This window comes from Cibotium barometz, chromosome 12 (genome assembly GCF_041138505.1).
Source record: "Cibotium barometz isolate CiBa-2024 chromosome 12, ASM4113850v1, whole genome shotgun sequence".
NCBI classification, from domain to species: Eukaryota; Viridiplantae; Streptophyta; class Polypodiopsida; order Cyatheales; family Cibotiaceae; genus Cibotium; species Cibotium barometz.
Genome location: NC_141057.1, coordinates 54226000 through 54241176, shown reverse-complemented (window position 1 = coordinate 54241176; position 15177 = coordinate 54226000). Strand labels below are relative to the sequence as shown.

The window sequence follows — 15177 nt, the reverse complement described above, 5'->3', positions numbered from 1 at the left end:
TCTGGACCTCTGTTTTTCAGAAAGCAGGCGATTTCGAGCACTGCGGGTAAGTCATCGATTCTCTGCACAACTCTGTTTTAAGAACTGCAGGAAGACAGATTGACTGTGCAGACACTGTGGGTGCTGCAAAGAGGTCTACAGTTACCATTGGGTGTATGTATGCACATTGAAGTCACTGGTTGTGACATTTGAGAGTACTACAGTACCGCTGTGCAGAAAATACAGCAGTTTGTGCAGAAAAACCAGAGTGCAGTTTCTGGTAAAATTGTGTGTCTGGCAAGATGTCTAATGATGGCATAACATAGATTGTGGCTGAGAAGCTGGATAAGAATAACTTCCATGCTTGGAGGTTCAGGTTAACGAATTTCTTGATGGGAAAAGGCTATTAGGACTACATAGAAGGTGAGCATGAAGAGGCACTGGAGATACCGGATATAAATCCGACTGCTGCAGATGTGAAAGAGTTTAAAGACTGGAACCAAGGAGCCAGGAAAGTAATGTATTGGCTTTCCATTAGTATACAGGACACCATGATTGGGCACATTCAGGATGCCAAGTCCCCCAAGGAGGCGTGGGACACCTTGGTAAAGCTTTATGAAACAAATACCAAGGCACGTAAGATACAGTTGAAGAATGAACTTCATACTGTGGAGAAAAAGAGCATGTCTGTGAATGACTATGCGTTGAAGATAAAGGGTATTGTGGAATCCCTTGCATCTATTGGTGTGTCAGTAGAGATGATGATGACAAGGTGGAAGTCTATCTACGTGGTCTCGGGCCACAATACAAGGCGTTTAAGACGTCTATTCAAACTCGGGAAAACATTCCCAACTTTACAGATTTGGTGTCTATGCTAATTATCGAAGAGAAGAACTTGGGTGAAGACCAACAGTCTTCACAAAGCAAAAACAGTTCAGAGCAACAGGCCTTCTACACGAGTGCAGGAAGAGGACGAGGTAGAGGAGGCCGTGGACGCGGTCAAGGAGGTGGCGGAACAGGTAATCAGAATTATGGCCAGCAGCAGTAGCAACAACAACAGTCCCAAAATCAACAACAACAACAACACGCAGGTGGAAGAGGCAAATTCAGAGGTAGAGGGAGTCAAAAAGGCCGTGGAAATTGGCAAAAGCAATATAATGATGCACGTGAATGCTATTATTGTGGTAAGCCTGGACATGTGCAGTCAGAATGTTATAAGAAGCAGGCTGACATGCAAAATGGGAAAGTGCAGCAAAACAACTATGCATCCTCAAGCAGAAATAATGAGGATAATGAAAGGTTGTTTGTTATGCAGCATGTTGTGAATACCATGTCTGAAAATGTTGATACAGCACAAAAAGATAACGTATGGTATATGGATTCAGGCGCTTCGAACCACATGACGAGTCATGGGGAGTGGTTCAAGGAGATGAAAAACCCGAAAAGACCAGGTTTTGTGGAAACAGGGGATGACACTGCTCATCCAATTACCCACGTTGGAGATGTGCCATTGTCTATGCAGGATGGCAAAGTTAAGTACCTTGCAGATGTACTTCATATACCGAACATAACAAAGAATCTGGTTTCAGTTGGCCAGATGATTGAGTAGGGTTTGCAGGTTCGGTTTAACCCTGATGGATGTTATGTTGAAGATTTTAAAGACAAGTGCAGGTTGGTTGCAAAAGGCAACAGAGTGGGCAGAATGTTTACGTTGGATGTAGACATGCCTGAGATGAGTGCTGCGATGTTTGCAAATGGTTCAGGAATTGTTGCAAACACAGACATATGGCATAAAAGAATTGGACATGTGAATGTGCAGAGATTGAAGTCTATGCAGACAAAAGGAATTGTGACAGGGCTGCCAAAATTTAAAGTGGAAGGTATGCATAAAATCTGTGAAGCATGCCAATTTGGGAAGCAAACAAAGCATGTGTTTCCACGTAACAGATATGTGAGCAAAAATGCACTAGATGTTGTGCATTCAGATGTATGGGGTCCTACGAAGACCATATCTATGGGAGGCTGCAGGTATTATGTGACTTTCATTGATGACCACACAAGGAAAGTATGGGTATATTTCATGAAGGAGAAGAGTGAGGTGTTCACTCACTTTCACAATTTCAGAGTTTTGGTTGAAAAGCAAACAGGGAAATATGTAAAGTGCCTAAGGTGAGATGGAGGGGGAGAGTACTTCTCCAATGAGTTCTCTGAATATTTGAAGAAGAATGGTATTCAGAGACAGTATACATGCAGATACACTCCGCAGCAAAATGGAGTTGCTGAGCGGAAAAACAGGCACATTGCTGAGATTACGCGAGCATTGATGGAAGAGAAGAATATGCCGCATTGCTATTGGGCTGAGGCTGTTTCTACAGCAGTATACATCATGAATAGGACTCCAACCTCTATCATCTCCCTCTTCTCATATCCCTCCTTGGAAAACCTTCACGTCATCTCCCTCAACCCTCATCTACCTCTTCTCATATCCCTTCTTGGTAAACCTCTGATCTCCCTCATCTCCCTCCTCTAATCAAAAGGTAATACTATTTTCCTCTCTCTTCTCTCTAGCATGCATGCAACACATAAAGGTATAAGCTCTTGTGATTAGGGCTAATCTCCTCCTTATCTCCATTTGTGAAGAGAGACCTCTTGTTATTTACCTTGCTTATCCTCCACTTGTGGGATTAGGGCTAATCTCTTCCTTATCTCCATTTGTGAAGAGAGACCTCTTGTTATTTACCTTGCTTATCCTCCACTTGTGATTAGGGCTAATCTCCTCCTTATCTCCATTTGTGAAGAGAGACCTCTTGTTATTTACCTTGCTTATCCTCCACTTGCTTCTCTTTCTCTTTCTTTTCCTCTTTAAACTGGTTTTGCTTCTCCTTCTCTTACTCATAAGTAGGGCATATGTGGGTTTATCTCTTATCTCATCAAATAAGCTATCACACCTCTCTTGTCCACATAATGTGAGCAACACACTCTCTTGTTTTTTGGTAATAAGCTTTATATTTATGGTTATGGTTCATGTGTTTGTAGGTCTGGTGTTTTTTGTTCCAACATCTTGCCCTTTCTAAGCTCTAAACCCTAAACACTTTCTATTAATTGTGCACCCTCGGGTGCTATTAATGGTACACCCTTTGGTGCTATGAGAGTTGTTTTTTTCATGTTACTAGTATGCATAAAGAAGCATAAAGAGGAATTTATGCATATAGATGTTATGTATAAGAGGCCTATATGCATGCATATATTAGAGCATACACATAGATTTAATATTCATGCATGCATATGTTTTCTCTATGCATGCAAAAAGCTCTAATATGCATGCATATAGTGCTAATCTATAAAGCATAAATATGCATAAATAGAGAATAAATATATTCTATGCATGCATATTAAAGCACACAAAGAGCTTTCATAGCTCTAATATGCATGCATGCATATGTATTCTTTGTTGGTTTTCATGGTGGATCAAAGAAGATGATAAAGGCACATTTAGCTAAACAAGAAAGGTTAAGACTAATCACATGGGATTAAGATTAATGGCAACATAATGATGATAAAGTGAAAGTAGGTGTTGTACACCTCTATTAGATATGAGCCTCTTATATAGGTTGGAGTACAAGAGATTAGGGCATGATTAACCCTTTTAAGCAAAACCCTAAGAAAGTCTTAAAGAGAGCACCCATTGCCTAGTTTTAAGGAAAAGCAAGATCCTCCTCCACTAGAGATTAGGGCATGATTAACCCTTTTAAGCAAAACCCTAAGAAAGTCTTAAAGAGAGCACCCATTGCCTAGTTTTAAGGAAAAGCAAGATCCTCCTCCACTAGAGCTAGGCACCTAGAATATGCTGATTTATATGCCCATTTAACCATAGTCTACCAAGTATATCATGGGTATAAGACCTATAAACCATATTTCCTTTTCCCCAATGTCACATGTAATATTTTGGTGTATTGTTTTAAACACCCTCCCTCAACAAAATATGCATGGCTACTAAGATGACAATGCTAGCTTTAGTTACTATTTACAACTCTAGTTATCATGACCATTCAAGTGCCCGTCAGTCTTACTCATGCTGGTTTACAATGTTAGAAGTTGATAACATATGCTAGGATTCTAGTTATGTTTACATTTCGCTTAGTATAGATGGGTGACTACAAGTAGGCAGGCCTTAGATGGTCTAAAAAGATGATATCCAAAAACATGCAAATTTTGGGAGACTACCTCAGTAGAGAACCCTTGACTCAACATAAATTGAACTAAAAGTGGAGGAAGAATCTCCCCTTAGATGCCAGGTAGATCCTTTAAATAGTGACGTTTCCAAGCAGTGAAGGCTTATCTTGTACTTTTAGACTCATGGGCCAGGGCAGAGCACCTAGATGTAGATGTGTTCGATGAAGATGTGAATGTCAATGCAGCACACATATGCTTTAAGACAGGCATTAATGCTAAAAGATCCAATAGCTGAGACATCCATTAATGCCTTGAAACAGGCATTAATTATGCTAAAAGATCCATTAATGCCTTGAAACAGGCATTAATTATGCTAAAAGATCCAATAGCTCCATAAAGGAAGCATAGGATATAGGCCATGTGGTTGTCTGAGCACATTGATTGAAGCACCTATTAGTGCATCCCTTGTCCCCTCCTTGAAGGAACCAAAACATTGAAGGAAAGATTGATCTAAAAGGTATTGCACATATTGTGGATGATGTTGATGAAGAATTCCTCCATGCTTCAGTTCTTTGTAGAATCCCATGGATAATAATGAACAAACTAAAAGCATGCTCTTGTTGAAGTAGCTCTTGATCTTGTCAATGTAGCTTCTCTTCATGTCGATGTCGATGTAGCTCTTATGAAGTCTATGTAGGCAAAGACAAAACATTTTCTCAATGTGTTCATAAAGCCTTACATGATGATGTCCATCCCTTTCAAAAGATAATGCAATGAATATGCATAAGGGAGTCTTAGTCTTATCTATGACCAGTGTCTTACCCTTGTATACTTGATTAATGCGCATGATCAATAATTTACATGATGCATATGAGCTCATAAATCCCATTATCCCAAATAGTGCTAATATAAATTTATTTTGGATTAACAAATTGACAACTCAAATCAAGGGGAAAATTGGATATGATGCTTTAGCAACATCCAAATTTGTAGCTTCAAGCATAAAATGCCCAAAAAACCTCAAAACATTAACACTAATCAAGGTATTATTGAGAGTAATTTTTTGTTAAACTGTGTAGAAAATACCATGATTTGTAAAGCACTATCGACAAAGAGAGGAAAATCAAGGGGGTTTCTCAAGATGAAGCTTTGGGAGGCTATAACAGGTCTTCAATGAAATGATTGAACACCCAATGGTCCAAAATCACCTCAATGATTAGCATTAATCACTTGATTAGCAAAGGTAATTAATTGTTTGTAGTGTAGAAGAAGAGGCAACTTGGAGTGTCAAATTGAAGCTCTTTCACAAATCAGCTTCAAAAAACCTTTAAGGGACTTCTATAGCAATGAGTCTAGAAGTGATTCCAGCCCATAAGAATAAGGTTAAATACTATAATCAAGCTTTGATGATATTTTTAGTAGCAAAATGACATTTAGAGAGAGACTAGGCCTAAATCTCATAGTAGGCGATGCTTTTTTGAAAACTCAGGGGGTTCACTATATGTAAACCCTCTATATCACATGCATTCAAGGCCTGTTTAAGAATTCCCTTATCTGTAATTTTTTCATAAATAAAACACACCCTTTTCCTATTCAATCTATGAATACCCCTTTTAAATGGTACCCTTCTGTATATAAAAAATGTGTAAAATAAGGATTTTATAAATCCCTTCTGTTGATACCACATGCTACGGTTACAAATTTATGAGTGACCCCCCCCCCCCCACGTTTGAAAATTTGACACTGCAAACGGGTCCGCAGGCCTTAAAAACCCCTGAGGTAGACTGTATGTTCACCGATTTTGATGTGTTTGTGTGTTGGAACATTTTCTTCAAAAAACTATTTTTTTTAATTGTCTACTCCCAATGTTAGCGCACACGCTAATTCCTCCAATTGAGGCTACTGCCGAGTGGAGCCTATGAACTGTTGTGTGAAGCCCCAAGTTAAATATTTTGGTTTGGTTGTGTATAAAGAGAGCATTCAAGCCTCCAATGATAGGGGGTAGAGAAGGAGATAGAGAAAAATCTAAAAATGAGACTATAGCTTAATTAGTGTTAAGCTTAAGTATTAATGAGATTAACTATAACCTAAAAGCGATAAGGGTGAGTTAGATCTAAGCTGTGATACCATGTTGGTTTTCATGGTGGATTAAAGAAGCTGATGAAGCTCATGAGATGAAGGCAACATTAAGCTAAAGAAGAAAGGTTAAGACTAATTATATGGGATTAGGATTAATGGCAACATAAAGATGATAAAGTGAAAATGAGTGTTTTACACTTCCATTAGATATGAGCCTCTTATATAGGCTGGAGTACAAGTCTAGTTTAGGGCATGATTAACCCTCAAGAAAAAACCTAAGAAAGTCTTGAAGAGAACACCCATTGCCTTGAAGTGAGCACCCACTGCCTAGTTTTGAGGGAAATCAAGATCCTCCTCCACTAGAGCTAGGCACCTAGAATATGCTCATTTAGATGCCCATTTGACCATAGTCTACCAACTATATCATGACTATAAAATGTATGAACTATATGCTCTTTTCCCCAATGTCACATGTAATATTTTAGTGTATTGTTTTCAACATGGTTAGGTCTTCTTTGTTTTGGTCCAATGCCCTACCTTTCCTATTGAGGTAAGCTCTAAACCTTAAACCCTTTCTATTAATGGTACACCCCTGGGTGTATACATATTGGAGCTACACATGCTCTATGTATGCTCTATATGCATGCATATTAGGAGCATACATAGAACATACTCTATGCATACATATTAGGAGGTTTATATTTATGTTTCTTTTTTTCCAAAAATAGATCCTAGATCTTAGTATGCTCTATCTATGCTCTATTTATGCTCTATGTATGCTCTATATGCATGCATATTAGGAGCATACATAGAACATACTCTATGCATACATATTAGGAGGTTTATATTTATGTTTCTTTTTTTCCAAAAATAGATCCTAGATCTTAGTTACCAAGAAAAAATAGCCATGTCTACGTGCTCTTCTCCCCTAGATGGCCACTCTAGGGGGAGGAGTTTACCTCATATAGTGGGAAGCATGGGGGGAGAGAAAACAACCATACCAGTGTGAGGAGCATGGGTGAGAGAAACCACCATACCAGTGTGGTCTATAATGCTAGGTGGGTTCACCACCTCTCTACCAGCAGCAGCAGTGAGAAAAGGATTGTGACACCAAATCAATAGAAAGGCCTCACGAAGCTTTTACATGCACTCTCAACAAAAGCCACCCTAGATCTTCCTTAAGTGTCCACAAAGGGTGTGAAGATATCAAGCCATATGCTTTAGATTTCCTCCCCTAGTGGGGTTGTGGTTCCCTCTATGGCCTCTTTTGTAGAGAGCCTGCCAAATGTGCCATGCAACAATCTTGCTGCTGCAAAATCTCTCATCTTTGGCAAGTTCCGAGAGTCAAGAGATTAGAGCGAGATCATGAGAGAATCGAAACTACAACTGACAAGATCTATTGAGATGATGAGCTATAGTGCTAGTCCCCCACCATCCTACTCAACTCCATACTCTTGCAATGTGCATCCGCTATAGCTGAGATCCTTAAAAGGGGTCTTTTCTCTGACAAGTTTGTCATCATGATTCCCGATAGAGGAGTAAGGAGGGTTAAACTAACTTGAGTGCCGTGTACTACCAAAATTAGGTCATGACTTGTCTACACTTGTGAAATGATGAAGGGAAATGAGGCAGCTACCATTGGGGGAGCTCGAGCTTGCATTGGGAACTTATTGGAGGATATTACTATTACATTATCATTTTTTATAGCTTTTGTTTAATATTGCCAGCCTACTCGATCTAGTGCCTACCAACACCTCCTGGACTCTTCATGTAAGCTTCTTAAAACCTTTTATAATTACTTATTTTTATGATTTGTACCCTCGAGTGGCATGGTTTATTAATTACTAATTATATACACTAAGATCTTAGGAGTATTAAGTATTTATGTTTATGCATGGGTAGATGGCAAACAGCTTACAGTGCTATGTGTGGCGGTCTAGGATGAATTTCCAATTATACATAGACTATGCATAGGAGTTTTACGAATTCATATTCATGCATGGGTAGATGCCAAACAACTTGCAGCACGATGTTGCATGTGCAAGAGGAGTAGATATCCCAACAATCTTTGTAGTATATTGCCTTGAATTATCTCTCATCTTTTAAGAAAAAAAGATTACCTTATAACAACATAAAATCAATGTCAATTTGTTTTTATTCTTATAGATTTAAGTAGTGGACCACCCCCTTTGCAGGATTAATGAGTTCGTATTCACATCAAGGTTTGGAAGCTCTCCTTGAAAGGGTGAAAGAAGAAGGATGGATTATTATTTATGGAGGCCATGCTTTGTAAGCATGGCAAGTAATTACATTCCTAAGCCCATAACCTCTTTGTTTTTTTCAAAATTGAGTTTTACTTGTGTTACTTTTGTTGTGTTTTAGGATCATGTTACCACAAGCCATGTTACTTAAAAACCACAAGCCATGTTACTTATAAAGCAAGCCCATTTGTAATCGAAAACCAATGGAAATGTGAGAGTAGAGGGTGAAGTTACAAGGAATGATAACAATCAAAATACATGAGACTGTATTTGTGTTTTTGGGGAAGATGATGACGAGTAACATCTCATTCATGAGATCAAGACCTCAATGTAGCCCCAACTCCATATACTTTTATTTTGTTATCTTTTTTTTAACCTATAATAAGGCATTACTCTTTTTTACCCCATTCCGAGATGTACTTCTTCAACGATGATTAAGTATTGAAAACTATATTTGTTCACTCAACCATGGATAGATGTTGTATACTATATCATGATTTTCATATATACACAGTAAGTGTGATCTTATGTTTATATTTTTTATTTATTCTATTGTGTAAGTACATTCTATAATTATTACGACCATAACTTGTTATTTGGTCATAACTTTTTAAAGTGACTATAAATAAAGTCCTACACATTCTATTGTGTAAGTACATATTCTATTGTATAAGTACATTCTATTTATAGTCACTTTATAAAGCTATGACCAAAATAACAAGTGGGAAAAAGGTGTTGACATCAATCTCCCCATGCAATTAACACTAGTTCTGATTTATTTTTTCTTGTAGATGGTGACATGAATAGCACTTTCTCTTCAACTCCAAGTGTTGATCTATGACAAAACATTGTACCAATACATAAATGGTTAACCCTTGGTTTTATTTTTACTAGGATTATGCTTTGGTTTTTAAATAATTTTAACTTAATTCACAGACATTCAAAGTGATTTTAAAACTTATCTTTGAATTAATATCTAAATACATCTCCCTCTTTGTTTATCATCTAATGCTATGCTAGTTATGGGTTAAGAAACAACACACACACACACACACACACAAACACACCTGAAATCTTACCCTTACCAAACAACTAGAGAAATAAAGAAACATTCAACAAAGATCTACTTTTCAGCTAGTATTAGAGAAAAACAAGGATCTATGTTTACACATTTCCTCTCTCCTTCAAAATATGAAAATGAATGGAGTATGAGGTTTAAAATAATTTCAATAATTAAAGTCATGAGTGGTAGCATAACTAGACATAAGAATCTCTTTTTTGAGTGCCAAAAATATTCTTAGTTAAGGAGATTTTATCTACTAGCTAGGTGAACTTTGGGTATGTGGGAGCTAGAGCTATGTGAAAAATATGGAAACTAGGATAATATAGTTTTATAGTTTGACTCTTAGAAAACCATCAAACAATGAGGTTGTACATCATCATAAGCATGGAATTTATAATTCATGACCTACTTTTTCAAAAAATGAAAAGATATAAAGAAATCTCATATAGACTAGTGTTACCCAAAAGTTCCATGGGCACATGAGCCCTAACTATACTTCGTTCCTCCCCAAATAGTAATATTTTCTGTGCTTGAGTGTTGGCACTATGGAAATGCCCAATTATCAAGACCATTCAATAGGTAGTATTGAGAAATTATAGAGACAATAGAGAAATCTTACATAGACTTATAATACTACCCATCAATTCTACTTGGACCCAATTTATACTTCCTTCTTTAACTAGGAATTTCCATGCTTGGGGGTTCACAATATCCCATTCATCACATGCATTCAAGGGGTATTCAAAAAACCCCTTACCTATATACCTAAAAATACACCTCTTTTCATGTATATGTTAAGTTGATAAAAGCCCCTTTGTGTATAGCTTTGAATTAGACCCCTCCTTAAATATGTATATTTTCCATGAATCCATAAGAAAAACTAAGCCCTTTTGTTGAACACCTTTTGTTGAAAGCTTATGATGTCTTACATATTTTTGGATAACCTTCAAGTTTCCATGACTTCTTCAAGCATCTAGTTTTTTCATAATTTAGAAAATATGTTTACTCACTTTTCACCTTGATAAATTGAAGGGTTAAAAATATTTTTGCTACTGCTATGAAAGAAATATCAATATTTTTTATTTTATTTTGTACACAAGTAGGTTTCAATGTATAAAATAGAAAACCTAGTATGAAACAAGTAGTATGTTTTAGATTGAAGTTTATATCAGTCTATATTACTACTTTTTCTATATATATATATATATATATATATATATATATATATATATATATATATATTAGTGATATATTTCAAATTCCAATTACATTTCTACTTAAGAATCTCAAATCTAAGTATGAATTGAAGAAGCCATATGTTATGTGTCATTTTTTATCATGGTCTTACCATATTGCTTATTTTAACAAGATTTACTTTTTTAGGTGTCTTTTTTGTAAAGCTCCCGGAGGTACAAATCCACCATGTATTCTACCTATGATCACCTCAATTTATTTATGGACTATCAAAAAACACTTGCTTTTGACTAAAGATAGAATCTTGATACTCATGAGACTTTAAAATTACTTGGCCTATTATAGTGTCTAAACAAACTACCAAAATACACAGTCTCCCATTACATATGGTTAAGTGTCCTTAGAAAGAAAAGATAGTTATATATCAGAAATCAATTCAACGTGATGTTAAAAATACTTTTTGTTCGATCCATGGATCTTTCTCACTCCTCACCATGGCCCTAAGTTCATTCACCACAACTTTCTTCTAGATCTAAAATTTCAAAGCCCTTTTCATAGTTTATTGATCACTTTGTAACCAACAAGACCATGAATCCAAATAATCATGATGCTTTTCTTAGGTCTAATGGTCTCCATGCATTAACCTTGGATGCATAATAAAACCAAAGAGTATTTTTTCTTGTAACTTAATTCCCTACCATGTTAAATTTATTCATCAACAATAAATTCACCCCATTTCATTTGTTAACACCCCACCCCCCTCCATAAACACACCTCATTGTCCTCTCTTGTTGACACCACCTACTCCCTATGTAATGTACCACCGCCATTCTACTTGTGCCCCATGTGAACTCCTATCATGGGTAGCTCATGGATGCAACTATTCCTTAGAAAATCATATTGAAATTTTCCTCAGACTTTCTTTCCTAATGCCCCACTTTTCCTTGTCCACCTACACATGTGACCCTCTTGTTATCCCACCTTCTCTCCTACCTTGTACACACTCTTCACTTGAGTTACAAGCCTTAAGCATGGTGTGAAGATAAAATAAATTCACACCAGTTGTCTATGTGATCGCCAGATGGAGCATTACATGAGGCCTTGTTGATAGATACAACTAGAGACTGTCCACATCCTTGATCAACATTACACCCACATGAAGCCATTTGAAATAGCATGTAATGTGGATGGTACATATGAAAAATGGGAAGGCTAGATACAAGATTTGAAATCTAGGTTTGAATATATGTAAATGCATGTGCTATTTTTCATACCAATGCATAGATTCTTAAAAAATGATGGATGATGCTAGACTGACATAAAATCTAACAAAAGGTAATGGGCATCCACAATAGTATGGTGTGGAAATGAAATAGAATAAAAGCACCTGATGTGGATGATTTATGTCCACCCTAAAGCATGACCCTTGAGAGGGGTCACCTAGCCTATGTGTAAGATAACATGTTACGTCAATCGAAATTATGGACTCACATAAAAGGTTACATACATAAGGGGGACGTAGTTTAATTACAGTAAGGTGGGGTGTGTTTAATTACCACCATAAGTTGGGGTGTGTTTAAGTTTAAAAATCCGAAGGCAAGGAGGTTTAAAATATCCCTTAAATGCTCCAAAAGTATGAGCTTTTCATGTAGTGACCCTCCCTTTCAAATGCACCTCAAAAGGGACGACACATAGCCAAAGGTTGTTGTGGGCCTTCCATGGACATCACACCCGCCCGTAGGAAAACGTATAAATGCATACTATAAATGTGTAGAATTTGAAAAATAGGATGAACAACAGTAGCATTGGGTGTGGATAGCATGTATAATGTATCTAAAGGGTAGGTATAAGATTCAAATTTTGGATGGAAAAATAGTGCAAGTATTGCACTATTTTTCATGCTAATATAAGCATTCAAAAGCATGGACATATATTACTATAATTATTTGTAGTTGAGGATGCCACACTATAATAATACATGCCACACTATAATCCCACATAAACGGGATAGAAAATACAATATATATGATGTTATTGACCTAGTGCTTCCTGAATATCCCTCTTTTGTTATACATTTTCAGGGGAGACGTGATAGGTGGTACCACTCACATGCATGGCATGGATGTGTGACAATCCTAGGATATCATCACACTATGCCCAATTTCTCATGTGAAACCCTTAGAAGAGGGCCTAGACCTCTAAGATTCTTTCTACTAAATGTAAAGGCAATGCTCAATGTACTAGGTTTAGGCCTTTTCATAACACCATGTTCGCTTTTAGCTACTTAGGACCTACATATTAGGCGAGTTAAATAATGGTTCCTATTGTACCTAAAGGGCTAGTTTAAGGTATTGTACCCTAAAGGCATTGTACAAGCCATGCATTGAAATTGATTTGTGCGCAAATTCTTCACGATCATTGCATGACACCACATCGTATGATGACGGTGCACCTTAAATAGAAGTTTGGAGGTTAGAATGCAAGAGGAGGCATGATTGCAAATTTTTTTCTTCCAACATGAGTAAGTCGTTTGGTAAATAGCTTCATAATATGCATTTTCAACCTTCATTAACCATGCTTCGCACAACCCACCCCAAACCTTTTTTTTTTTTTTTTAAGAGCAAACGACAGACTTACCGTGAGGAGTTGTTCAATCAAAGTTATAAAAGCTGATATAGCTATTACCTTGATATCAGGTCGAAGGTGGTTTTGCCAGCGTTCACGGCACTGTTTCCCGATCCTCCCATCAAGATGCTGAGCAATTACAGACCACTTTTTTTCACCATACCGCTTTACAAGCTGTTTTAAATAACTGCAGCACAAACATGAACAAAGCAAGATTATCACACTGCAACCCTAATTATCATCCGATCACAGTACTATTTATTTGCCTTATGCCTTAGGTTAATCTATTCAATCAGATAGCTGATTAACAGTTAGACCTTCAGGTAGTCATTTGACTTAAGCTGTTTGCAACGATCAATTACCTGTCCTCTTCTGGTGTCCATTGCCCTTTGGTGATACTAGGCCTCTTGTTAATCCCAGATCTGGGTGCAGTTTTCTCCCCTAGTCTCTTTAATCCTGCTTTTCCATGCAGTTTCTGGAACTCAGATTTGTCATTATCCTGATACTTATCAGGGTCCTCGTGAGTTAAGCTAGTGTAGTCTCTAGAGAGCGTGCTTTCCAGCGTCATACAAGAGCTCTCAGATATGTTGTTTAGGTTATGATTGACCTCGTACTGAAGGTTCTCTGCACTGGACAAAAATCTACTAAGGAGGTCTCCATGAACCTGCCCTAACCTTAGTTTATTTTGCATCTCTGATAGATTAAGATTTAACATGTTGGGCTCTGTGTTGAGATTATTGCCCTCTGTATTATAAAGCCCTTCCAAACCTTTACAGTAGGATAATTGCTGATCTGTTGACAACATCTCGTCCTCTCCGTCCTCTAGTCCCGGTATTAGATCGTTGATTAGCACTAAACCCTCCTGATCAATATAATCATTAAGCAACCCTTGTTTGTCTACACACCAACCGTAAAATTCATTCATTTGAGTTGCTGTATAAGGTTGTGAAACAATCTGCAAGGGCACAAAGCCAAGAGCACTAGATTAAGCATCCGGATGCCAAAAGGTTAGTGATCAAGATGTAATTAGATAAGTAGTTAAGCAGAAATGGCACAAAATTAACCTTTTGCTTATCTTGCCTTTGCTTTCCTGCGATTGGTGAGGTAGGGTTATCCCAGTAGTAGTGCATGCTGTGATTGATGAGAGGTAAGCTGATTGGGTTCATGCTATATAGCAATCAATGAATACATGAGGAGAAAATCCATGCCATTATAATGATTCAACTATAATAAACAAATGGCTGGAACTAATCAGGCTGATTAACATTCGATTAATGCTAAAAGAAATTTGGACAAAGTGTGAAAAGCTACGTTTAGATAATAGAAAGTAGTCGAAGAAGAAAAAGCTGGCAGGAAAAAGGCAGTCTCTGATGCTGCTCATTAAAGAAATATAGTAAATTTCCTAATTTCCTGTTTTATAGAAATGTCAGGGCCCAGAATCCTTTTTTAAATTTTGTTAGAAATTTCAAATTGATCATCATCAACGTGTTGATTGAGCAAGCTCACGTAAAAAGCCATCGGCACCGTTGAAATGCACGATTGAGATGGGTTCACAGTGGCCGTTAGATTCTATGCATTGCAGCCGTTCGATCATTGCGTTGCGTGTTGTCCAGAACTGACCCATCGTGGCCGTCCAAATAGACGCCCAAGATTGCATGCAGCCAGCACCGGTTCGCCTTCCCTTTGAGGGAGAGTATTATAATTCGTTGGTTCGGACAATGAAGCAACAAAATCGGGCTTAATAAAATTTGTTTCATTTCTACCTGTTTTTAAGTTTTTACAATCTAGTTTTTAAATTTAAAG

The 15177-nt window shown here is 37.3% G+C and overlaps 1 protein-coding gene across 2 annotated transcripts in view; it reads right to left on the bottom strand.

Annotated features, from left to right (window-relative positions):
• The window catches only part of LOC147633592 (uncharacterized), a 31924-nt gene extending 17239 nt beyond the window's left edge, over window positions 1-14685 (bottom strand). The window contains exons 1-4 of one of the 2 annotated variants that reach the window (XM_086805871.1): window positions 14439-14685; window positions 14143-14329; window positions 13737-13998; window positions 13435-13561 (exon numbers count right to left, since the gene is read on the bottom strand). In XM_086805871.1, the coding sequence (XP_086661997.1) occupies window positions 13435-13561; window positions 13737-13998; window positions 14143-14329; window positions 14439-14540 (678 nt within the window). In that variant the 5' untranslated portion in view covers window positions 14541-14685. Of the gene's footprint in view, window positions 1-13434; window positions 13562-13736; window positions 14330-14438 lie in introns of both variants that reach the window. The other variant, XM_086805870.1, reaches the window with a different exon arrangement.
• Between the last annotated feature and the right edge of the window lie 492 nt (window positions 14686-15177).